Genomic DNA, 27,265 nt, shown 5'->3' with positions numbered 1-27,265 from the left:
TACCACACTGCTTTCAGAGCCTCTCAGCTGAGAACAATCTTGAGCGCTCAAGGTGTTGACGACTCAAAGGCTGGTGCTTACATGGGTTCAGGTTCATTTGGCAGTTACCAGAACCAGACAAGAGGACACAAGGACACCCTGCTTAATCCACTGCCAAACCAGCAACATTCCCAACTTCTCTTCTGCAGCAACTTCTCAGATTTGAAGAGGTGCCAAGACAGTTTGAAGAGTTTCTCAAGTTTGGCTTTGGAGCCTAAATTAAGATTTGATCGACTTCTTCTCTCTAGTGATTTAGTAAACTTCTCTTGTTCAGAGAGAAGCTACTATATAAATCTGTGAAATTTTGCTGCAAGGGAAGGTCCTAAGGAGAGAAAACCCAGGCTTCTCATTGTTCATTAGGACTTATTAATGTTACCTAATATTCATTGTTATCGAGCACCTGACGGAGAGTCTTTTCTGAGCAAAGTGCTATGCAGGAGGTACATATTTTCAGTGTGTATCTTTATTAATTTAGGTGCTTCAATGTGTGGTTGATATCTGGTGAAGGAATTTTTAAAAATCCACAACTATCCTATCCTTTTTTAGAACTGGGTTATATTGGAGAAGTTTTGGTCTGGCTTTTCTCCCTGCCTTCCCCTTTCCCCAACATAGTCAAGCCTCCATCATTATCCCCAGTGAAGGGGATCATTGGTGTGGATAATCCAAATCCCCAGCTAATCCTCTCTGTGGGGTGGGGTCACAGGCCCACCACTCAGGGCCATAGGCTTCATCACACCTGGGGCATGACCATGGCTCCCTCCTGGGACATAGGGCAATGTGTGGACACTGAGGAATAACTCCCAGGGCAGGAGGATAATCTGCAAGACAAATAGTCCCACAGGGATCATCAGGAGCCCCTAGTCCAGGAACAAAAAAGGGGCAGTGGGTCTTCCCTCCTAGGCTCAAGAGCTGACCCTCTTGCCCTGGAATTCAGGGACTCATTGGTATTCGGTGATGGTCCAGTCCAAGGCCAGCCTGAGAAAACTTGCCATCAATATATAAGTGACCTCAGATTAGACATTAAAGGGGAGGATGGTTCTGCTCAACCACAGGCATAGACGGTAAAAAGGAGTAAGACAGTCATTCAGGGTTCCTGAAGCATCACACTGCATCCAAGTGCTTGGCTCCTACTCAGAGGGAGACCTTGAGAGACCAGTAGTTAATATGCAACTACTCCTTGGTTCTTAAGCTTTTGGGGACCTAATTCTTTGAATTTGAGTTTAAGTACATTATAGCCCAGACGGGTACCATACAGCAAGATTCTTTCTTATTTGAAAGTCTGTCAGTCAAATTGGTCATTTGGAGCAGTCTTTCAGTCTCAGAATGTCAGGAACCTCTTTGAAGGTTTATACAGGGCAAGAAGGAATGAAGAGCTGAGAAACAAAGAATAGTTCTTTTTTCCCCCCAGATGGCATTTTCCAGAATCTCAGTGTCCAAAATGTATCTTAAAATGAGCTTTGGGGGCATCATTAATTTACCTGGTGTAGTCCAGATTTTTAAACTTACGATTACGATTCCCCATTTTGAAAAACCCATTAACTCTTCCTTACTTTAAAGCAGTTTTTGAGGGGCACCTGGGTGGCTCAGTTGTTAGACGTCTGCCTTCGGCTCAGGTCATGGTCCCAGGGTCCTGGGATTGAGCCCAGCATCGGGCTCCCTGCTCGGCAGGGAGCCTGCTTCTCCCTCTCCCACTCCCCCTGCTTGTGTTCCCTCTCTTGCTGTCTCTCTCTCTCTGTCAAAAAAAAAAAAATTTAAAAAAAAAATTTAAATTAAATAAATAAATAAAGCAGTTTTTGAAATGAAGGGTCTGCCAGTATCTGATATGAGGTGACTTTGGAAAGAAGCCATTCCAGACTTGCTGTCTTCCACTTTCCTTTGAAGGGGAAAACATTAAAGCATTAAATACTTCCACATTTTAAGCTCACGTGTATCTAAACATCTAAAAGGGAAGAAAATGAATATATCTGCAGATTAACTCTGTGAGGACAAGGCTGTGTAGATAATAATGTCACCTACTTAAATGCATGCTGTAAATTGGGCCCTGCCCCGAGCACCTCACAGACACAGCTCATTTCATCTTCTGATCTAAAAAGGGATATAATCAGATGAAGAAACAGGTGCGGAGGGGTTCAGGGACTTAATCCGGACCCCAGTGCTGTAACGTCCCTGTGCCCAGCATGGTGGCTGCTGCACAACTGGGTGTCCCGGGATGTGGCTTGCAATGCGAGGTTTGGACTCCAGCAGTCGTGTGGCCCACATGGCCAGCTGAGCCTCCAGGCTGCTCTCCCACCCTCCCCGCCCAGATGCTGAGCCAGCTGAGTTGCTTTGCCTCTGTGTGGAGCTGTTACCAGTCCCTTAACCCAAATCCAGTAAACAAAAGTCAAAAAACCAGGGCAAACCCTGGAAACTACACTTTTCCCACAGAGTCCATCCTCCCATATTTTGCTTCAGCTGAGTAAGGTTGAAAGTGGGGCCTGTCAGACCTTCTGGAAGTGGTTGGCCTGCTCCCTTATAGCTGCCATGCCGTTGCTTGTGGCTCAAGATGCAGCCTCAGCTCCTTCCCTCCGTGAGCCCAAAAGAAGGGCCTGGTATCGACTTGGGTTTTGGAGAAGAGCTCAACCATCTTCACAGTCTGAGCAGATTGAGGGCTTTCTATGTGGCCTTTTTTTGTGGGTCCTCCCCCTCAGCTTGCTGGTCTACCAGGCTGGTCGGTCACGATTACTAAAGCTACGCCCAGTACCCCAAGCAGGAATGCCAACCTGTAAAAATTGAATATCACATGACTTTAAATGCACATTCCTTATAAAATTTTTAAAGCTCGCTGGATTTTATTAGAATATGTGAGCCAGACTGAGTATATTAAATTTATGAGTCCAATTGATGCAGTACCATAATAATTCAGTACAATATGCTTATGTCATTAAGCTCATAAAGAAGATTCTCTGAATAGCTGTAATGAATAGTTCCGATTCTGTAATCACAGACTAACATTTTCACCCTGATGAATTTTAACTGGGAGCTCTCAGAATTCTCTATAAAATCAAGAAATAAATGCCATATTTCAAATGATGACTACTTATTTCAAGTATTTACTTTAAAACCTAGGATGGATAGAAAAGAAGTACCTGCTAAGACAGAATTATTCATTAGAAATACTAAAGAGGTTGGAAGAGGTTAGCATGAAGTAGAATAGGACTGTAATTTATGGCTAGTCATAAATTATAAATAAAAACCAAAGAGACTTTTCTCCTTTGACTAATTTCATTGACTCCCTCATCTCTTACCTTCTTCCCACACACACAAATTTTGGTTATCTATCACCATGTAATAAACTACCCCAAAACTTAACTTCCTTAAAGCAATTACCATTTTATTGCTTATGATGCTATGGTTCTAGAATTTGGGCAGGGCTCCACTGAGTGGTTCATCTTTTCCAAGTGTCAGGTATCAGGTCAGGCCACTTACATGGCTGCATTCTGATCATGGCGCCACTAAGGACTGGGCCCGGCTGGGGCTCCGGAGCCTGCCAGGTGACTTCTTCACTGTCAGCTTTACCTGCAATGTGTTCTCTTGGTGAAAACAAAGCACAGGCTCCACCCAGAGGGCCTGACAGGATCCAGGGATCAGAGAGAAGAGACACTGCCGGAGCACAGTGCAGGACCCCCAATGTGAGTACCAGTAGAGAGCCAATCTAGTGAGCAGTACATTCCAGAAGTGTGTCCCCCACACTGAATGGGCCCCACATGTGCATGCATTCCAGTCATGTGGACTCTTGGGGAGACTCCAAGTTATGCATCCTCACCATGACGCTTTGCATGCTCTCCCCACTGCCTGGAATAGGCTTCCTTCAAGTATCTTCTGCCAATATTTTCTCCAGTCTGATTCTTACTCATCCCTCACGTCTTGGCATAAATGTCACCAGTTCCCAGAACTAGGCTGGGTGGCTTTTCTATGTGCTCCAATAGCATCTCATTCCTGTTTAGAATATATAGCCTTATTTTAATCAGTGCTTTACCTATCCAACTCCCTGGGATGCCTACACATTACTCAGGGCAGGAACTGATCTTATTACTGAATCCTCAGCAGCACTGGCATGTAGAAAGCTCTCAACAAATATTTTTTGGTGCATGCATGAAGTTTCAAGAGAGAAAAGCCAACAAAGAACAAACCTTGTCCAGTCCTTAGAAGACAAGTAGGATTTAGATGAACGATTCTGAACAATGAAAACATGATGCAGGGCATCCCAGGCTCTGTGTCTGTTTTATTCAACATTGGACACCCAGTGCCTGGCCCACTGCTCCTTGTAGAGCAGGTGTGTGGTAACTGGTGGATGGATGAGTTGCTTGAATCAAACTGTCCTAATTTCATCAGAGTGTGGAGGACATTTAGGGGCATGTCAGGAAAGGAACCCAGTATTTTTGATCCAGTGGAGACAAATTTTAGGATTCCTAAATAGCCAGGGAGAGAGGTGTCAACTAGAATTTATGACAGTTTGAAACCAGGAAGCCTTGAGTGAGGTGAATATTGACCCTACTGGGTTGATTCATGACCCATGGCCAGTGGTAACCAGACCTCTCTCGGATCTAGAAATATCCCAGCATGTCCCCATCCTGGCTTGATCTGTCTTCAGAGCCCATCAGTCGACGAATTTTCCAAGTGCTGCAAGGTAAATGAAACCTCTAAGTCTGAGTAGACTGATAATTGTCTTTAAGCTGCTGCCGTGGCTACCAATGGCTTCTGGAAAGGAGGAATTCCAGCAAGCTGTCTTCCCTGTTAATATGTCACAGTGGAAAGGTGGATAAGGCCTTACTACATTTTTAAAGCACATTTTAATAATTTCAATAACTTTAGATTATGAAGTATGTTAAAATTTTGTGACATGAAGGGGCTCTACAACAATGAGATGGCTGGGGAAATCAGGAGGCTGGGCGATACATGGCCATGAAGTACGCGGCAGGCTGCAGTTACAATCATGAGGCTGTATGACTGTATTATACAGGCTCAAATGTAAACCTGTATTATAGAGTCTTATGTTTTAGAATATAGACTATTCTAGAGTCTACAATAATAGACTATAAGCCCTAGTAAAGCAAGCTTTTTAGCAACCTAAAATAGTCATTACTTTATCCCTCTGGTAATTAAAATAGAAGGAAAGGAGCCAAAAAAATAAGGTAAGGTCTTTTGAATGCTTCTGAGGCCCTGCTCTCATTCCTGTGTATTCTCTACACATACACACACACACACAGTGGCAAATTCTGAGGGCCCCTGTGAGCATGGGCTCAAAAGAGAAGGGCTGCGTTTACATTTACTCCTTACATTTCCGGCTTAAGGGATTATACCTTGTGAATTATATTAGGCCATCTGACTTTCTCCTGAATTTGAAGAGCCAGTCATTTGTCATCCTCTGTGGTCTGTTGATGTGGGCTGAGTCACTGCCTCTTGGGGTCTCAGTTTCCTCATCTGTAAACAGGATATGCATACCTTGTTTTCCTCCTCCTCAGCATGTCATAGGGGTCACATGAGCTCATGAACTGGGAAGTGCTTTGTACAGAGTGCCTGCAGACCCAAATCCAGGTTCAGGACCCTCCTCGTTCCCCTTCAAGTCCTGCTCTTCCCCACACAGAGCCCTGCACATGCCTACCTGGCTCCCTTGTTCACACTGTTTGCCGAACGTGGATGCCACTCCATCTTCCCTCCTTTCTAGACCCCAGACCTGAAAGGAAATGGCTGCAAGATGGCAGGAGCCGCACTATTTAGCTTCCTGCTCATCTCCCAGGTTTTTGCCTGGATGGACTGTAGAGCACATGGTCAGTCCCAATGACCCGATGAGCATTTCATCCAGAAGCTCCAGACTTGAAAAGAACAGCCCAGCAGAGGCTGTCTTAAGGCCAGCTTTTAGTTAGGTTGTTCCAGTAATTTAAGTACTTTCCTTTCAGCTAGAGCGGAGACTGAAATTGTATTGTAGGTCACACATGAATCATGTTAACAGAATGACCTTCATCAAGAATGAAATAAAAATGAAAATAGCGTGTAGCAGCACATTATATTTTCAATTTTTTCTTCCCGATGCAGTGTATTCATTGAGGTACCAGGCTAAAGCTTTAAAATAATTGACTAAATTCTTGCTGAATTGCACTGTATTGCTGTAGGGAGTGTGTTTCACCTTTCAGAACTCATTAACACAGCCAATAGACCATATTAGCCTGTGTTTTGGTTCAAAAGATTAATAATGTTTAGTTGTTTTGAAATGGTGTTGGAATTTTGAAGATTGGCCTGTGTGTATATCAGGGTTTGGGGCAGGAACTTTCCAGGTTAACCGTTGGCTGGGGATGTACCACGAGGATGCACTGACCCATCTGAAATGTTATTCACTAAAGCCTCCCTAGATGGACCTTTTCCTAATAGTGGGGTGCCCTGGGCAGATCTTGATCTGACTACAGACCAGCCCCCCAGGAGCTTGGAGATGGAAGGTTTCCTCTGACCTGGACTAGTGCCTGCCACCTGCCTACCAGTGCATCAGAGGTCATTGTTAGTTAACTTGTTTGCAAACAGTAGAAAATTACTGTGGCCATTGTCAATGAATGGGAGTGGCAAGACCAAAGGCCCTCCTGCAGCTGGCCCTCTCTCAGAGTTCCCTGAATTTCTTACACTTGAAAATGCCCTTGGGCAGTGGCTCTGCAATCTGGAAGAGATCGATTCCAGCAGACTCCAAGTGGTATCTTCATTAGCTCTTTGGCTGTGGGGATGCCTACCCCAGAATATGAACGGGAAAAGTTCACCAGTCCTCTGCCCTCAGTCAGCCCCGATAACCAATCCCTAAAGGAGGGAAAGATATTTTTTCAGAAGGGAATCTGAGTGCTGTTTGGGAAGGAAAAAGGAAGCAGGGCAGTTAAAAAATGGCCCAGTGCCTACCAAGGCTCTAAGGAAGATAGGACGGAAGCATGGGCACAACTACATTGGACTCTGTATAGATGAGTGTAAGCCTCACAGCAAGTGTTTTTCCCATTCCCGTGTTTGTAAGGAACATTAACTCTAGAGAACCCAGAGCCCCTGGTCTCTGTGAGAGCAGCCTCAGGCCTGGGAAAGGCAGCATATCTGGCTCAGTGTAGATGGCCTTGCCCAGCGAGAGATGGCAGTGCTCAGGAGATGGGGGGCCCAACAGGAAAATAGGGGATGGTAGACTCTGGACGGCAGGCTGGTGACTGAGACCCAGCCTCTGGGGCTGGAAGATGTGGATGTGCATTCTGGCACTCCTACCTCTATGCTCTGTGACCTTCAGGGCATGACTTAAGCCTCCTGGTCCTCAGTTTCTACATCTAGAAGATGGGCATAGTCATGGTCCCTACTTTATGAAGTTGTAATTGAGTGAGATATACCATGAAAAGTTCTCACTATGCCTGGAACACTTCGGGCTCCTGATAAGTGGTTCTCTGTGGCAGCTGGTCAGCGTGTTGTGTGCATGTGGGAGACAATCCTCAGGAAATATGTGGAAGGGTCTTGGCAGGTATGATTTGAAGAAAAGGACCACTTTGGAAAGAAGAGATCAGGAGCCTGGTGTGGGTGTCTCTGACAAGCTGTATGTCCCTCGTTCTTCCTGTGGTCTTTTGGCCTCCTCTTGAAAAGCTCCTGGTCCCTTACAGGATTTTGTCTTGTTTGGGGGTGGGGCACATGCCTGTTTAATGCTTTGTTTGGAACAGACCCAGGCAGTCCCATCTCTCCTGGTTACTTCTACCCCCTGCTCACTGCCCCCTACATGGACTAACTTTAAAAAAACAGTAAGATTTGCCTGCAGACTGTAGAAGAAAGGCACTTTCTGGAATCAAGGTTCTCTTCAGTACTGAAATACGCCTTCAAGATCAGCCATCTAAACTTGATTTCCTGCAAGTATTGATAAGAAAATACCTTATACTTTAGTGCTGGTCCAAGTAGCAAAAAGTAAATTACATAGATAAATGTCTCATCTATTTTTTATTCTTAAATCTTTTTTTTTTTTTTAATGCCAAATGGATAAATGACTCCCGGAGCTTGGTCTCCAATGTTGTTTTGCTATTTCCTTCTCTCCCCTGTGTCTTCTGTGCTCCCTCCATCACAACCCTTCCTCTGTCGCCCTCCCCCAGCCAGCCCCTCCAACTCTATGTGGCCCCCGCCCTTTCCCACCCTCACTCATACTCAGACTCTCAGAGCCCAGACCCCTTCTCACTCTGTACTGTGGGTTTGCAATCTTATTGAAAAAGGATTTGGCTTGATCTGACTTTCATCCTCCATCTACCCTGGGCGAGGCAGGGCTGAAATGTTGCACAGCCGCAGGGGCTGCAACTGCCCGTTCGCAGTGGCCCTGATCGGAGCGTTTAATGAAGCCAAGACTTGGGTGAGACACCCACAACCAGGGTGGGCAAGGCTTGCTGGCCTTCTGCGGTCCCTGACAGCCACAGAGATTTAAATATGCCTGGTTTTTGTTTCTTTTCTTTCTTTCTTTTTTTAATGGAGAAAATGCCATGTGAAAGAAACAGAAATTGGAGATTGGATTTCACAAATCCTTCTCCTTCTTTGCCCTTCTGACCCTGATAAGCCACTTGAACTCCTAATGTCCTTCAATTTTTGTAATGCTTTTTTATAAAATGAAATGCCCTGGGGATGCAGCGTGGCTCTCCTGGACTTATTTTTCGCATACCGGGAAGGGCTAGACAATAAAAAGGGGATCGCTTTGAAAGGAAGAACTTTCATTTTCTCCCCTCAGCCACAGATGCTATAGAAAACATTGTGAGCACAAGTAACAAAAATGACTAATATAAATATCTGTGTCTTTAAATATGTATTTTACATATAATTATAATGTATCTATATTAAATAGATATATAGTAGAGTTCTAGCTCACTGGCTGATCTTGGCCTGAGCCTAAAATCCTACAGGGGAACCGCTTTACTGGAGAGACCTATAAACTTGATTCACCGGACACCATTGAGTGGAGGCACATTTTGTCCCTGAAGAAGAGCTCAGACGGAAGATGCAAACTAGTCACTGCTGCGTTCCTCTCTGTGAAAGGCAGCCAGTGGGCATGTTCACACGTGGAATACTACACAGCCGTGACAATGAACACACTGTAACTATACCCAACAAGGTGTATGAGTCTCACAAACATTGTGGTAAAGCCCAGCAGCCAGACACGAAAGACAGTGTCCTGTGTGATTCCATTAATGTGAGCTTCAAAAACTGGCAAAACTAATCTATGGTGGGAGAAGTCATGATAGCCTTGTCCTTGGGGAAAGGATTGTGAGGGAGAATGAGGAGGGCTGCCTGGGTACTAGCAGTATTGTCTTGTTTTTATCTCGGTGCTGATCACACAAGGATGTCCACCTTTTGAAACTTTACCAAGCTGTGCATGTGTGCTGTTTTCTCTGTGTACACCTCAATTTTTTAAAGATGAACTACTCAGAATTCGTCATCGGGGTTCCTTCCAAGCAACTTTTCCCAAGTTCAGCAGTGTGTCAGGTGTGGTGGGGGTTCCAAAGAAGAATGAGCTGCTGCCTGTGACCTCAAGAACCTTCTGGAAGTTTAGTTCTGTCTTCTGTCCCCAGCCCTACACCTAGTCCCTGGGTTTTGTCATTTGCCAGAAGAAGTTTGGCCAGCCCACTGCCAGCATGTGGCTGTGGACACAGCACCAAGCCTACCGTGCCTCACTCAGATACCTCTGAGCACCTGAAGCTCAATGCAGAGAATACAATCAAAGCATTTCTTTGGCCAAGGAAGCAGTCTATGGAAAGGGAGCCCAGGCTGCCTGATCCTGCCAAGCAGAGGTTGGTTTTGCAATGTAAAAACTCTCCTGTAATGTTTGCAATTCACTGAATGAGATCCTTCTGTCTCGAGTTTCCATGGAGACATGCTAGTGAGTTCATTTAAAGAAAAAGGCACTACCTGCACCTAGTTTACTGTTCTCTTGATGGTGGTATCCTGGCAGGGAAGGGCTCTCCAGTACTTTCTCTTTTTCTTTTATTTATATTTTTAACTTTCACTTTTCATTGTACCCTTTGGGCTCTAGTGGCCCTTTAAAGCCCCCCACCCCCACCTCGTGAACTAATGATAACAGATGTTGGTACCCGGATGTGAATACCTTCCGTTCTGTCGTTCTGTCGGAACTCATCTTGAAGGCAAGTTGGTTGTGAGCATTAAATGCAGCCTGTGGGAGACCTTCAGCCGGGGGGCCACTCCAGAGCTCCAGAGGTGACGGCCGCCTGGCTCTGTGCATGCTTTAGACTGTGAGAGAGTTGCAGCCCCACCCTCCAGGTCTGTTGCTCTTCGCAGCTTCCCTTCCCCCAGGAAAGTTAAAGTCTGGTTCCCCTTTGCCTCTGATGCAAATAAGTCCTGGTGTAAGATCTTCAATTTTCAGCAATTGGTTTTGGCACCTTCTTGCCTCCCCCTGATTGCTCTTTCAAGCTCCTTTCCTGAGAGATTACTGTGAGGCCAGTAAGTTAGGTATATTGAACAAAAAAGACAGAGTCTGAGTTAAAAACCCTTGTTTTTAAGTCCCCTCTCCTGATTAGTAGCCTTGCTTACTTCTGCAACAGGGTCCTCACCCGAAAATGTGTTTGACAGTAATAAAAGCAGGTAATTCTAGGCAGAGTACGATGACAGCATAAAATTAGGTGAGTTCAGAAATTTGGGGGCATGGTGCAAGGTTTTGTTCTCGTGCTTTGGGGATGGCTTCACACGGGTATGGGTGTGTCAGGACTCATCAGATTATCCATTTGAAGAATGTGCAATGACTGCATCAGCAAGAAATGAGAAGATTTTTAGAAACCATAAATTACTATACAAGTGTTAATGATTAATAATCCTCAATATTATGCTTAAGAAAACAGCAGATGAATTTTCCTTCAGCAGAGTGTCTTGTTTCAGAAGTAAATTTCAGGTTGGCAATTCAGAGAGGAGGCCGAATTCCACTTCTCTGGGCCAGGGTTTCTCCGTCGTGGCACAGTGACCCTGGGAACGTAGTAATGCTGGCGTGCGGGCTGTCCTGTGCATCGTAGGATGCACCTGGATGCAGCCCCCCCTCCCTAGAGGGACAGTCAACCGAAAACGTCTCCAGACACTGCTGGACATCTTCTCTGGGGCAAATCACCCGTGATTGGGAACCCCTCCTTCTAAGGCCTCAGCCATGTTTCACAGACAAATTTCTTTGTTACTCAAAGTCTGTAATTATTATGTTCAGTTTCAAGGTTTGTGATAGGATTGTTTATATTTTTGAAACAAGCTGAGACTGTAATAAAGATTTAGGCTTACCCACCCCACCCCTGCCCCCCACGCCCTGCATTCGGTCCCATTCTGTTATAAATAACATTTGCCTGACCTGAAATATTTTAACTATTTTTGTGTGTCCTGTTTTCTTTAATACATCCTGCCAGCAGCCGTGTCTGATTCCATCCCCAGCATCTCGGATCCTTGTCCCAGACATGCTTTGCTTGCAGGTGCCAGAGAAAGCAGCGAATGCTGTGACACACCATGTGCAGCGGGGGTGGGGGTGGGGGGCGGGCAGTGCAGGGGGTTCAGAGCAGTTAACCTTAGTAAGAATCTCTTTGCGTTGATTGATTATAGGCTTTGCAAAATGATTTGTAAATATTAGTACTTGGAACTGACCCGCTTGTCCCCAGTATTTCTTTTTCCTTTAGTTTATAAGAAGGATCCAAAGCAGACAGTGATGGTACCATTTAAAAATGCTAGTCAGCAGCACATTTAGCATTGTACAGATGGCTGGCCTTTTTTTTAATCAGCTTTCTATTTAATAAGTAAGTTGAGGGAAAAAAGTAAGCAAGTTGGAGGGAAACGACTTGTTAAAAAATAGGATCTTAACTAGTGCCACTGTTGCTGTAAAGCAGACCCCTTCCCCACCCCCCACCCCCGTGCCCGGCACCGCATTGGCATTTCTTTGGGCATTGTCTGCAGGTGGACCCGAGGCCGTGTTGCTCTGAGTCCCAGAAAAGTCACCTGCTTCATGGAGGTGGTGGCAGCCTTCCCTTGGGTGGGTCTGGTGACAGCCAAGGCCACACACATTCCCATGTGCTGTTTCTAATGACAGCAACAGCTCTTTCAAAGTGGGTGGCGAGTTGTTTTCTGGAATTTCTTCTCTCCTTGACTCCACCCAACGACATCTAACCCATGTTTTGGTTCTTGTCTCTTCCTCAGAAATACCTCAGGGACTTTTTCAGCGTGATGCTCCAATCCGCGACGTCCCCCCTGCACATCAACAAGGTGGGGCTGACCCTTTCCAAACACACCATCTGTGAGTTCTCGCCGTTCTTCAAGAAGGGAGTCTTTGACTACAGCAGCCATGGGACGGGGTAGAGCTGGGGGTGGGGGGGATGGAGGAACCACCAATGCAGTGCCTTCTCGTCGAAGGGGCCCTCCCGGCGCAGGGCGGCCTCCCACACTTGGTCCGAGCCCACCTCCTCCGGTGGCACCCAGGCCGCCTCGCCAGGGCCTACTGAGTTCCTGAACCTGGGACTGGCATGGTTCACTTTGCTGACGGGGACCCCAATGGGCAGCTATTGCTGGCCCATTGCCGTTGAATGTGGCCTTTTCCCCATAGTGCTTCCTTCTCGTCACAGCGGAGTCTGCCCCAGAATGGACGTGGCTGGGTTGTCTCAGGCTCTCTGAGCCCTGCTGGCCCAGGACCTCCCCAAGTGAGCGGGCGGCTCACCAGACCTCCCTTAAATGACTGTCATCTGGTTTCCTCTTCCACCAAAATATATATCTTATTTTTTTATATTCCTCCCATGTGGCTGGCTACATCCCAAGAGAAGCATTTTAAATGATTTCATTGTATTTTTTTTTCTTTTTCCCTCATTTGAGTCAGAACTTTTGTACAATACCTAACCACCGATGTTTACACAGAATTTCATATTCTGCAAAAGGGAATTTTGGTCCAATCATGCCTGGAATCTTCCATGCTTGACAAATTGGATGTAGGTGACATCACTTAAGACTTCTATAAATCCATACAGATAGGATATTTGTTTAATCTTGAATATTTGAGGAAATTTCCCAAATGTAAATGGCTACTGTGCATTCTTGAGCTTTCTCCGCTAAGCACAAAACAAGCGCATAGCTGAATGCCTATTTTTAAATTTTTTTTTTCACATTTTTTGTTACAGAATCTACTGGATCTTTGGCTGAAAGACTAGAATTTACAGTAGTTTATTAATGATCCCTTAAATTACTCAGGACTTAATGTAGCATTGCACATCTATGTACAGTAAAACTGCTTTGTTTTACTAAAGAGAAAAATGGGAGTAGACAAAATATAAATGTCATATATATGGAAATGTATATAATTCTACCTATAGATTTATATATGTACACACGCCTGTACCATAGTTGTATCAAAATATATAATCGTTCACACCAAATTTATTAAAGGTATTTGCTTTTTCAAAATTTAAATTGAGCTGCTATCAATATTAAATGAAATTATAGAATCTATCCTGTAGCTCAGTTTATTTTAAGTTTGCGACATGATCATCGCTACTGGTCTGTTTAAAAATTTATCTAATGTGTTTGGAAAGATCCGTAATGTATAATTTAGCATTTGTGTTGCAGAAGACGCCTTCGGAGTAACATTTGAAGCCACAGATGAATGGGGTAACAAAACATGTTTGCATTTAGTCTTCTAGAATATGCCTGTGCAACTAAGCTCTCCAATCTGAAAAATATGTTTAAAGGTGCAATTATCCCAATAAGGGGGAAAACTATTATTACACTAATTAGGTGTCATAGTTTAACATGAAAAAAATGACGACTTTAAAAAATTGCTACAGAAAGACTTGCTTTTGTCTGCAGCGGTGATTACAGGCATAGGTTTAGAGGCAATTACCACCCGAGAATTTAAACGTAGAGATTAAAGGATAAAAGCTGGGAGATAATAATTAACCAGAGGTCATTTATTTAGAAGGAGTCACAACACTACGGATTGTCCCTCATTTGCTGAGTAAACCAAATGGCTTTCTAGAGCGGACCAGATAATCTGTCCCCTGCCCTTTTTGACCTATACGCGAGGCCAGGCTCGCATTTCACTGAAATGACACAGGATACAGTAATAACGTGGCGAGAGTAAACAGACCTGTGTTTGTAAGAAGTGCGGGAACCAGGAGACCCTTTGATTCCAATCCTCATCTTAATTTAAGTACTCGGTGTTGAGCTTGCAGTTCAAGCACTAGCTGGCTCCGGCTAAAGCCAGCTGTGGCGAAAGTGGGTCATTTCACCTCCCTGAGCCTCAGCCTCCCCGTCTGAAAACCAAGCTGTTGCACAGGATGATCTCTAGGTCCCATTCTAGCCGTGCTCACGAGCAGGGGAGTAGCTGCTCCTGGTGGGTGGACCAGGGCAGCCCCTGGTGTGTGGACGTGAACTACAAACTTCTAATCAGGCTCAAAGGCAGCCTGACCTAAATACAACATGAGGGAGTGTTGAAAAGCCAATGAGAAGTCTCACCTAAACAAATAATGGAATCCCTTTCTGGAGCGAAGACAAAACAGACGTCAGACTCAGCATGACAAACTTGAAGCTTTGTTAATTTAGACTGATGCAAAGGAGTAAAAGACAATTAGCAAATGCATATTATATTACTTCAAGTGCATCAAATAAAGTAATGCTAAGATGACCATTTTAGGCAAGTCAGATAGAGGTGCCATCAATGTATACATATTTTTGTAGCCAGTTGGACAAATCTAAGGAACTTAGAATTTATTTGAGCTCTTTTAGCATGTCCTAGGTCTTGCTTCCACAATAAAATATGTGCACCAAACCTGTTTATAATCACAAGTAGTACAGGCACCTTCAGCCTGGATCCCGCCCAGGCCTTGCTATTTTGATTAATTTGGGCATCTGAATAGGGAGTAACCAAGGCATGCTGGTCCCCTAAAGATGGACATCTAGAAGATTCTCTGGCCCATAATGTGGAGATGCTTTGAAGATTCATGAAGGGGGTACCCAGGCCCCAGGGCCACTTCTATTTACATTTTATGTAGAAAGATTCAGTTCTGCTCAATCTGGCCCTGTTTACCCACTCAGTGTTCTAGATTGCATACGTGGAGTCTGGGCAGAAGCAACCAGAAGTTTCACAGCTTAGAGCATCTGTGAACTCCAGATGTGTAGCTGCTGCAAGGCCGCAGTCTCCAGCCTCAGAGCTAGGGCACTTTGGTTGTTCTGGGTCAAGTTTCAAAGATGAGACTCGGATCCCTCTCCACCAGTGCACAGTCCCATGCATGCCCCATCACTTCCTCAGACAGGCTCTCAGAGATGGAGAGCAGTGTTCTGTTGTCATGTGACTCATTATTACTTATGCTGAGCCTACCACAAGGCAAGCCTCATTTCCTTAGAGGGAACATGGGTATCAATCAAGACAGTCATGAGAAAATATTCAGTGGCGTCCCGCTTTCCAATCAGTAGTGTTGAAAAGAGGTTTTTAATACACTCCTTCACAAATACCTAAAATGATGCCTTGAGGTGTCATTAGTCCAGAGTTGAACATTTCTGCCACATGAGGCCCTTGTCTTCCCATATTCTTACACACGTGTGCAAGAGTAGTTCAGATTGTTACTGGATAAGTATTTTGTTTTGTTTTTCATTTTGGATAGGACGAGTAAAGAAATTTAGGCAAAATAATTCTATGGCAAAATCAACTGCTTCAGTTTTATTTAAATTAATCATGACAGGTGATCTTTGTTTTGGGAAAACTGATTAAAGACCATTAATCCAAGGGCACTCATTCTTGGCAAATTAAGCCTTGTCAATCCCTCCTTTTAATGGCAGAGCTCTTTCCACAAGCAAGAAGAGGACCTGGTTATTGACTTTTTTGCTTCTGTTTAGAGTGTTTTTTCTGATGATAATTACATGGGTGATGATTCTGTGGTGCTGAAATTTTGAATGTTGCACAATACACAGAATTATTTCCGAGTTGAAACAAATCCAGCATTTGTTATAAATTTCTAAAACATCATATTTCAAATTGATCCTACAGTGGTACCTGGGAGTAATTGGGGGCCATGTTGGTGTTGGCCCGGCTGTTACCTTCAGAAGCCTTCTTCATTTTGGCAGCCCAGTAGAACCCTGTTACATTTTGAAATGGTAGGAGAGACAAAGAGACGGTTGGCTGAACTGAAGGGGTTCAAGGATAGGAGTTCATCCTTGTTGGCTGCAAATAGCAATTCGCATCACTGTAGAATTCTGCACGCTAGGCTCTGGCACTGTCTCCTGAGGTTACCCCATGCCTTTCTAGAAAGTTCTCTCTTTTGTGTATCTCTTGGAAAATGACTAGAAAACGTTCTTTCTTTGACTATGCCCATTTGGTACCCTTTCATTTGAACATTAAATAATGAAGTTGTTTTTTTTTTTCCTCTGAGGGTTACCGCTCCAAAAACTGATTCTTCTATGGGAATTTGAGATTCATCAATTTGATTTTGCTCCTTCTCCGTTGCTGGAAAGGCAGAATCTTCCCCATTCAGGGAGAGAGAAATAAATGTGTTTGCAAAAAGATACACAAGCCATCTCTCTTTACGCATTGAAAATGGAAAGTGCACAAGGTACAAAATTGGCAATGCGTAGAGGGAAATGCATCAGCAGAAGGCAAAAACCCCATAGGGTCAGCGTACAAAGCTGTTTGGTACCATTAAGGCAGGTCACCAGAGAGAGAGAAACCTTTCTCTAGAATTTAAGACTGGGGGGGAAAATGTGAAAAATACGGCTAAATATCTTCACTGCTTGAAAGCAGAGTTATTTTCCTCAAAGTGTCACGAATCCTTATGCGCAGTTAATATTTGCAGAAGTGTTTCCAGTAGCACTTAACGTTGTGCCTGAGAGCTTCTCACTAAATTACAGCCCGAGGGTCTGCTATTCCTGAGTCTCCTTCTTCCTTCTCAGTCACGCGGAAGGAAGGGAAGGAGGAAGGGAGGGAGGAAGACGGCAGCTGCTTTTCCAGAGCTGCCAGGGAATCTCTTAGAGGAGAGAATCGCAGCAAACAATCATATCAGTTTGTGGTGATTAAGAGCTTTTTTTAATATTTGCACTTTTGTTGATTCTAAATTCTGTTAGCTCTTCTCCTGAAAACAAGCTAGAAACCACGGGGGAAGGGGTTGCCATTATAAATGACTCTTTTTTGTATGGTGTTTTAAGCCCTGATTTTAATGAATGTAGTAAGTAAAGTTGATTCACAGTGGGTGCAGTTCTTTGGTTGCAGAGTAATATTAAACACTGGCTGTTTATCCTTTAAAAGCAGATGGGGAAGGTCATGTTTACGTGATGAGGATTGTCTTTGCCTTCTGGTACAAGGGCAGCAGCCTGAGTGTACCCACGTGTAGCTACTTTTCGTACAGAGCGCGTGGCCAGAAAGTGTGGTGCTCCCCTCGGGGTCTGAGGTGCAGAGTGTTCTGGGGTGGCGCATGCATCTGAAGAGCTTGCTGTCCACTGGACTCGCTCTCTGTCACACGTATGTGCTGTCTGATCAGGAAACCGGTACCAGCTGGCCCTGCCCCACGGCACACACCACCGCCTGGACCCACCTCATTCACTCCCTGTGTAAGCCATTCCTCTCCGTGCCTCGCATACCCCACTGGCCCCTCTCTTGCTCTGTACCCCTTGAGGGCTGGGTGGAAGGATGGGCAAGCACAGTAAGCCTTAGAAAGTTCATAAAGTGTGGATAATGCTTGCCCTACTTGGAGCCATCTGTGTACGTGTCACGGCCACCGTCCCAGCCCCTTCCTGCCATGGGGACGGTGAAGGATCAGACCAAACTGCAGCCATTTCTGTGATTCCACTGGCCATGTGCTAAGTGTCGAGTTCTTAGCTGAGAGAGAACATGGCACAGAGAATGTCGACCAAACTGGCCGTGTTCTGCTCATTCCTGGTTGTTAGAGAATCGGCCTGCTCATCATTGGTACCGCACATGTCACCAGTCATTCAACACATACTCATGAGCATCTTCCACAGCCTAGCACAGGACTGGGCCCCCCACACGAGGGTAAGCAGCACGGCCAAGGGCCTGCCCTCAAGGGGCTCTCACTCCACTCAGCAACTGACCAGAGCTTGCATGACCACGTGACAGCAAAGCCTGATAAATGTCATGGAGCAAGAGGAGACGGTGCTAGGAGAGAACATACTAGACAAGTGATCTCATCTCGGAGGCTCTGCAATTTCCCCGAGCTAACATCTGAGCAATGAGGAGAAATGAGTGCCAAGGAGGCAGAGAGTTTGCTCCAAATTGAGGAAAGTGTGTGCAAGAGGGAAAACACTCATCATCGCTGTCACATAAGGGAACATCCGGGACAGTGACAGATTAGAGAGAAAGAGGCCAGAGAGGGCACCTGAGAGGTTGCTGGCTGAAATTTTGTAAAGGAGATCACGTTTCCCATCAGCTACCACTATTTTGGAAGGATATTCCCTGGGAGGAAGAACATGTAGCAACTAGGGCTCATCGTTTAAAATCATATGTAAAGAGAAACAAACTTCCTGATTAAACGTTAACAACCAAGGGACAAGATCCGGGTGCAAGTTCTGTCCTGTGCCATCTCGAGGCTGGCAATTCTGCTCTTAGAACGTTGACTGTTGGTATATTTCAGGTTCTGAGATTTCAGGGGCTCTTGCCTTAGAGAAGCATGATCTCCCCCGAGCCTCAGATGTCTTGCTGGGGTGTGTCCAAACCCCCATACCACAGTAGCCAGCAAACCCAAGTAAAGTTCATGTCTTGTCTTTGGGCTGCTACCTAATCCTTGCTTTGTAAACAGAAGAATAGGGAGCCCCATGCAGACACAGCTGTCAAGAAACCATGAGCTAGTTGTGGGGTTTGGTTTATGATTTAGACCAGCAATGGCACAGGGACACTGTATCCTCCTTAAGGCTGGGGTGCCATGACCTGCAGCCCCACGTGGACCTCAAGTCGTCTGTCTACCTTCTGAGCCCGAGTACAATCATCCCAGCCTCCCCCTATAAGAGAAAAGATTGTTTTCAGATTAAACTAACAGCATATAACCCATCCTTTGGATGTACAGAGAAGCCTCTTGGCTGGCATAGAAAGCAAAACATCTCTCAGCTAGTCTGAGACTGTGGTTCAATGAAGCAGGTCAGTTTCTGTGGATCAGGTGGCTCGGAGGCTGACATCCCTAACCCAGGGTCTCCAGAAACTTTCAGCCTGGTCCACTTTGTATGAATTTGGTGCTACCATTCAAAAGGACTATTGCTCTTCATGCATTCATTCACTGGGCCATTTAGCAAACAAATCTATTGAAGTTAGAAACCAGGGCCCTCTGGTTGCCCCTGACACCACTTTTCGGCATCAGGTAATGTCAGCTTCCTGTCGCCACTACTGAGTGCCACGCCATCCTCTTTGCACGTGTGACCCTGACCTCGTCGAGCTGGGTGGGGCTCCTGAGAGTCTCAGATACTCAGATACTCTTGGAGATGGCAGGAGCCCCAAATCCATGAACATTCTGCTACCAGTGTCCAAGCCTCTTGTGTCCTTAGCCAAGCCAAGTATTCAAAGCATAGAAGGAAAGCCTCCATCTGTTCTGGAAAGCCTGCCAGTAAGGCAGCATCTTGTGGATGAGGAATAGGTTACAATCCACACAGGCCCCAGAGAATACAACTTTAGCATACTTTTAATACCTCCAGGGAGGTCTGTGTTGCTCAGAGCGGCCCCAACAGAGGAGCCACTTATTTCTTGAATTTTCTTCCCGTGCCTGTGACGGGGCCGAAATTGCATCGGTGGAGTTGTACCACCTTCGAGACATTCTTCAATCTCCCGGCAAAACTACAGGTTGTGAGCAGGACAGCAGTGCACCTGGCTGGAGAGAAAAGGATGTCAGAGCTAGAAGAAGCTGGAAGAAGCTGGAAGGAGCCTTGGGAACAATCTGGATCCAGGATCCATTCGGATCCTAGACAGACAGTACATAGGTGGATGGAGGGGACATCCTCCACCAAAGGGACTTGAGATCATGTTGCAGAAGTGCGTTCCCAGGCGCCAGACAAGCCCATCACACCAGCAGGCTGCTCTCTGCCCACGGTTACTACTTGCAATCTGTGATTTCAATCCATCTCTTAGTTTACCAAAAGTAAAGCAGCTAGAGGGAGGTTGTGGCTTACCCAAGCCCCTGACCTGAGCCTCAGTGTCCTGGGTTGACTTCAGGCCTGCTGCCGCTGCCCGGATTAGAGGAAAACGCTGAGTGTGTCAGTCACGGATGAGTCAGGAGATAGCACCCCACTTATTTTCATAAAAAGAATTTAAAATGATCATAGTTAATGTAAAAGGTGAAAAACAGAGAACTCAAAGGTATCACAGAGATAGGAACTGCAGGAAGCAGCGGCCTCCCTCAGGGCTGGGGGAATACGAGAAGGAGGCTGGGGCTATTAAAACTCGGCAGCATGGAGGAAAGGCCCCCACAGAATTGAAACTGAGAGCTCAAGGAGAAGGGGGCACCGGCGCTGGTGCTGGTGTCTGAGCTGGGGGAAGGGACCTGTGGGGCTGGGGGAAGGGACCTGTGGGGCTGGGACCTAGGCCTCCGAGGAGGAGGAGGAGGACGTGCTTGCATCTCTGCTAGTTGGCCCATGTTGGGAAAACTGCAAGCAGGACTCAGCAGCTGCTCCTGGGTGGAAGGAGTGTGGCTGAAACGAAGCTGACAGGAACAGGAAGTCCTCTCATCCGGAAGGGGAAACAGACCAGAAGTGTGGCTGCGATGGCGCTCCCAGGAACAGAAAGCTAAAGAAACACATCCGTTCTTCTCCCCGAGCCTGCGGTCTCCCTCAGGGGCCTGTCTTGGCAGAGCCTAACTGGGATCAGCTGGCAGAGCAGAAACAAGGGTTGCAGATCACGGTCCCTGCCTCCCAGAGCAGACAGGTGTGGGTTTGGGGCTGGGAGATACGCGTTCTCTAACTGGCCCCCTGAGCTTTTGTTCCCATTAAAGCCTGGACCTAACCCTCACCAGCTACCAATCAATTCTCAGAGAACAGTCTGGAATCCCTGCCCCAGACCCCCACCACAACCCATGACTGGACATCCTTGAGGTGCTGTGTATGCCGATTGTTGGGCTGGGGACACTCTACTCTGGGACTTAATCCGCATGTCCTCTGCCCTCTAGGAGCTTACCTGCAAAGGGAAATTTTGTTCCAAACATTTATCAGGTGGCCCAGGAGACTGGACACTCTTGTCTCTGAAAGCGGCCACAGCCACGTGGGACCTGCCCAGTGCGATGCTCATCGTGTGGCAGTGCTACCTCGAGCATCTCCTTCCTCACCCAGACTTTGCCACAGGCTAGTTTTCCTGAAGTGGAAAGAATTGTTTAAAGACTGCTTTAAAACGACAAGGAACCCAAGCATCCTAGGACACCCACTCCTGCACGGAAATGACAGTTGGTTTTTCTCTGTTCTCCCCTTACATAACCAAGAAAGTCACTATGGAAGGGTCTGCTCTGATCCCACAGCCATGGGAGGCAGAACTACAGTCTCAATAGGCCCTGCAGGCATCCACAAGGACATTTCTAGGGCATCTAACAGGGGAGTGAGCTCTGTGGTCCAGGGCTTGGGGACCCGGAGTTTATATGCTGTGCATTAAATGCAGTAGTTTCTCATGTTCATCTTGCAGCCGACATAGGGCCCTTACTAGTCTGTATGGGATCACCTCTATTCTCTCCACTCAAGGTGGGCAGCTTCATCCCTTCTGCCCAAGTGATCTGTAGGACTGCTCACCTGAGAAATTACTTCTCTGTGTTTTATCCCCACGAGAGGCAAGATCGGCCATAACATTCCTGGCACCGGGCCATGACACTGACCTTCAAAGACTTGAAATGGCTGTTTCCCTGGCTGCTGTGAGCTTCAGAACTTGGGAATAGATATTTCCTGAAAACATGTAACATCCCATGAACGAAGACGTTGGCGGTGCGTTCTCATCCTTGTTTATCCCAGGCTCTGGTTGGCCTTTCTGCAAGACTGCTTTCTCACGCGGAGGCCAGTTCTGCGAAGCAGTGAAATCCAAGGCTCGGCTTCCCATTTGAGCCTTCCTGCTCACCCACACCAGGAGGTAGATCAAAGGGGAGTGGACTCGTTGGATATGAAGGAGTTATGCAAGAAAGGAGTTCTAGAAGAGAACTGGCTGAAGAGTCTAGGATCAAAAGAAATCACGCTGCTGACATAGAGTAAGCCTCCTGGCTCTGGGGCTCAAACTTCTCTAATTATCCTAATGAAATCTTCAAGAAGTGAAATGGACATTTAATAGTTGCTTGCTTCCACATCTTACTCCTCCAGTCGGCCCAGAATGGCAGGGCTGATATTTGTCTTCCTCTTAAAATGGATGCTGTCGAGGGAACTCAAAGAACTTCATTTATTTTCATTAAATTTCCTGGTATCAGTGACAGACGATCAGCTCATGGGCGTGGGGGATGACAAGTGGTTGAGAGGACATCCGATCACAAGGAAAGCCTCATCCTGTAAAGGTACAGAAGTGTGAGTTGTAATAGTCCCTGCCACCTGAGAAATACGCTGTCACGGGGCTTATCAGTGGTGACAAGCAAAGCCAGACCTACGAATGCAAGGGAATTCAATTAAAAGTGAGGTTTTTCAGAAGGGGAAGTCTGAATAGATAAGACCCATTTTAAGCAATCTCTATAATTAGCTGATCATCCACTTGGTAAAGAGGGAATGGCAAAATACAGGTAATTCAGAAAATTTGTTCAAGCACTTAGGTTGAACTTCCTTCTCTACCACCTTATAACAAACATCTCTAGTTCAGAAATTTTTGTCCTCTCTGAGGGCCGGCCGAGATGTCTCAGAAGGACTGAGAGAGCACACACAGAATGGCCTGATACACCATCTTGGCGCCCCAGTGTCAATGGGTTGTGAAGAGTGATGCATCTTTTGAAGCTTGGGGGGAATTGCTGTTTCCCGGAACCCCTGCTATCCTGATAGACCATCGAAGGCAGAGACAGACTTACCTTGAAGACAGGCGTAAGCCTCTCACATGCTCAGGCTCCTTCCAAGGCCCCCGGGTTCTCCCATGAAGACCTGGCAGGGAAGCAGCAACCTGGCCATCCATGGGAGGGGATGGGGGTGAGGGAGCTGTGCCCCTACTTGGGGTCACCCTCCCCCATACCTGGTGATCCTATCATTACTGCGGCGGGGCCTGCAGTCTGCCTCAGGCTGGGGGTGAGTGGGTGGAGGATGGGTCTCGCTGAGCTGGACCAGCACCCCCAAGGCCAGGGTCTTAAGGGCTAGAGCTGGGGAGGTCAGGGAGCTCCACTGCCCAGGATATGCCCCGAGGCAAGAAGCTCTTCCCCCCCACCGGTGTGGCGTTTCCAGTATAAGTTGTGACGCCCAGGAAAGCCTATTTTCTGTTCTCTCTAAATTTGCCGTTACATCATTGTCTGATGCAGAAGTGATCAAAGAAAATGTAGCAAAAAGAAGCAGGAAACAACTATTATAGAATTGGGTCAAGCAATAAATTAATAACAACTCTATAATATAATTACTGGGAGACTCTGTTTCTAGGACAATCCTGAGAAGGCAAAGCCATAGGGAAAGGAAATATCAGTGCTTGCCAGGAACCGGGGGTGGGGGGGGGCATTCACCTCAAAGGGGCAGCACATGGAAACGTTTTGGGGTGAGGGGCTATTCTAGATCTTGAGTGTGGGGGTGGTTACACAAGTGTAGGCATTTGGCAAGATTCACAGGATGGTACATTGCAAAGGACTTTACTGTGTATAAAGTATTCCATGCATATTTTTTTTTGTTTTCGGTAATTGATTCAGTAAAGTGTGTTGACTCTCTGACTCTATTGCATCCCATGCCTGTTGCTTCTTCCTTTGTATCAGAGTCAGCAAACATAGTCCTGCGGGAGAAAAATTAAAAAATAAAGCTTCAGCCTCCAAAATCCAGTTGGGGAGCTTGGGCCCCAGGGCCCGACTGGGAGGGGCACACGGGTTTGTTTGCAAATCTGTCTCCTCCCTGTCGCCTGTCAGCCTGCAGATGGCAGGAACCATTTCAGAGGCTCTCAGCAGGTACTCAGTAACAGTTGTGAAATAGATGATAGGGATGGGGGTCACCCAGCACACCAGCTCCAGAGCCCTCTTCCCTCTTCTATTTCTGCTCCCTCTGACTCCCTCCCCAGCCCCACCCTCACCAGTGTCTAAGGGTTTCCACTGTCTCACAGCTTAAAGACTGGGGGCCCAGATGAGGTCAGCATGGTTCCTACAGGAAAATGGAGCCAGAGGGGTTTCTTCCTAGCCCTCCAAGTCTCTAGGAAGGCTCCTGAGGCGGGACATCGGAATTCACCAGGAAAGTGACTGCAGGGCTCTCCAAGCACACAGGGCATCATATGCACGGAACTGGAAGATGAGAATGTTGTCGCCGTGTTGAGGGCCAGCAGGGCCCCGGGTGGTGAGGCTGTGTGGGGTGTGGGGTACCTGCTGACCCCACCAGGACGGAGTTACACTTCAGGACTCAGTGACAAATACAAGACGGGTAACCACTGTCTGGTAGCCTTCAGCTTCCATGTCTGATGCCCTCCTAAGTGATGAGTTCTGGAAGGACAAGGCCACATTCTTCTGTTCGCTGCTGGTTCCCCTACTTTGGCACCTGGCATGGTCCATGGCTCTTCCACTGAATTGGTATGTATGTTTGGGGTTGGGGGGCTGAGGGCAATAATGACTAATGTTCTAAGAATACTCCTCAGGCCATTGCTTGGAAACAGAGTGGAGGGGCCAAAGTGGAAGAAGTGGGACACATTAGGGTGCCTTGCCTGGGGAAGCCTCTGTGGGGAGAGAAGACATGGTGGGCATCCGCCCCTGAGGGATCAACAGATTAGATGGCTGGACGTCCAATGTCCTTGAAAAAAAAAGGCTGCAGAGAAAGATCATTGCCTTCTAAGATTGTGTTCTGGCTGAAATCCCTGCACCTGTCAGTATTTGGGAGGAAAGGAAAAGTCAAGGTTCAGATGGGTCGACCTTCCTTGTGTCAGCACGAACAGATTGGAAGTGTTACCCCAAGCCCCAGAGGTGGAGTGTTGCTTCCAGGCTCCTAAATGTGTTGCTATTTCTTGTTCTAGTAAAAAGCCAGAGCAAATAGCAAAGGGAAGGTTTATAACCAAAGGCTCATGGACATTCCAGATGCAACAGATACTCTCGTGTGTCTGTGGGACACGGAAGAGAGGAGATGGTCGGGTTTGCAAGAAGTCTAGAAATGACGAACTGCAGCCAACAGACGGCCCAACCTGGGGGACTGTCATGGCACACTGGAGCATGAAATCAGATTTTGGAGGAAGGTTTGCCAGAGGCCTGGGGAAGGACTCTTAGCCAGAGGTTTGCATGGGATCTCAGGCAGCGCTGGTTTCGGTTTACGAACAACGAGAAACAGAGGTGTGTACTGGAGAGTGCCTTAACCCCAGGTCTTCCCGCGGCCCCAGTTCAGCTCGGTGTATGGGCCACCATCAAACACCAAAGTGAGCCCACCAGTCCTTCCTCCTCTCCTCCACCAGTCCTCAGCAGGTTTATGTTTGGCCCAAGCCTCAAAGCCTGCTTCCTTGCCCTTCTTTTCTGCCTTCTAAGGTTTCTCTCTGCTGCCCCATCTAGGGACAGAATCACCCAGGCCCATGGATTCCACAGGTACAGGACCCGCTGAAGCATCCTGGTGACTGGGATGGGTTCAGTGAGCTAAGATCATCTCTCAGAGAGGACACTTATACCATCGTGGGCTGGCTCAGCCAGTCTGAGGCCCCTAGGGCCACATTAATGGAGGGAAGACCACAAGTAGCATCATCCATGGCCATGGGCAGAAGTGATCATCCACAGACAGAATTTCCTCTCTCTCTTTCTCCCAAAATCTCAGTCCTGGTTTTAAAGCCTTCCAATGGGTTCAATCAGGCCCCACCTAAATTATCCAAGACACCTCCCTTACTTAAAGTCAACTGATTAGGGTTTTTAACCACAGCTGCAAAATACTTTCACAGCAATACCCACGGTAGCATTTGATTTCTAACTTGGGACTCTAACCTCACCATCACACACCCATCACAGAAGCCTGGCTCGCCATGCAGAGTTTCCAGGCCTGTCAAGCTTCAATCTGCTCCAAGCTGGAAAAGTGCTGAGAGGCGTAACTTCTCTCTCGGCCATTGAATGACATTCTTATGAGATGCCCGGGGCTGGGCTCTGATACTGGGGAGGGGAAGCTGGTGATGTCCAGAGACTGCTCTACAAGCATGGAGGAGAACAGTCACACTGTCCTTCCAGGGGCTAAGCAACAAGCTAGATGTGGTTCCCCGTGGGATAATGAGAAATCTTGGTTTGCTGTGATAACTCAGCTGAGATGCCCTAAACTGGCTATACCTCTTTCAAGATCCAGTCTAAACCATGAAACCCTCCAACATGATTAGTGGGAACTTTTGACCCCAGAAATGCAGCCCATGGTGAGATAGGTCACCCAGCACATTCCCCTGAGTGAGCTTCCTAAACTGGCACTGGCATTTTAGATACTCCACAGACCCGGTGGTCAGCCCATGAACTCACCCTGAGGACATGCCTGAGAAGATGGGGGACACAGGAGAATCTAGACTTGCCAGGGCCTGAACAGGGCAGTGATATTGGTATGAAAGGATGCAGACAATGTTCACATCATAAACAAAGCAAATCACAACCTGGAAAAATAGTTTGCAACATACATGACAAAGAATTAGTAACACATGAAAAGCACTCTTTCAAATTAATAAAAAGCGACTCACAGTCTGTTTTTTTTTTAATGTCTTTTTAAAACTCTTTGATTTTTACCATGGCAAAGAAGGTGAACATACGATTAAGACCAACGAGAGAAATTTAAGTGGCCACTGAACATACCAACAGATGTTCAACTTTACTAAAATTAAAAATTCAAATGAAGGCATCACTGGGCTATCATCTGAGACACTCAGACTGATAAAAGTTTAAAGAGATTCTGGTATGGTAATGAGTGGAGAAACTGACATGCTGACTCTCTGCTGGAGGGATGTTACTGATGAATCTCTCTGTGGGTCAGTATTTGTCGAACGCCTTTATGATTTTCATGTGCTCTGACTAATCTGTAGATTGTTTGCAAAGATGGCCAGGAAAGGCTCCGCCCGTTCCACACGCCCTGTAGCAATGTGAGCTCCCATTCTTCCGTCCCCTGGAGACTTGCTTTGACCAACAGAGGGCTGCAGAAGTGAAGCATACAACTTCAGAGACTAGGCCTCAAGAGG

General features: G+C 46.6%; 1 protein-coding gene across 1 annotated transcript in view; it reads left to right on the top strand.

Moving 5' to 3' along the window:
• The window catches only part of LOC145723848 (kinesin-like protein KIF16B), a 30,354-nt gene extending 16,842 nt beyond the window's left edge, over positions 1 to 13,512 (top strand). Inside the window, exon 3 of the mRNA XM_081833250.1 lies at positions 12,217 to 13,512. Coding sequence (XP_081689376.1) covers positions 12,217 to 12,375 — 159 coding nt within the window. The 3' untranslated portion in view covers positions 12,376 to 13,512. The remainder of the gene's footprint in view (positions 1 to 12,216) is intronic.
• The last annotated feature ends 13,753 nt before the right edge of the window (positions 13,513 to 27,265 follow it).

This window comes from Leptonychotes weddellii, chromosome 10 (assembly GCF_054177405.1).
Source record: "Leptonychotes weddellii isolate Sample4059 chromosome 10, ASM5417740v2, whole genome shotgun sequence".
NCBI classification, from domain to species: domain Eukaryota; kingdom Metazoa; phylum Chordata; class Mammalia; order Carnivora; family Phocidae; genus Leptonychotes; species Leptonychotes weddellii.
The sequence above is the reverse complement of the archived record's forward strand: the minus strand, read 5'-3'. Positions and strand labels throughout refer to the sequence as shown.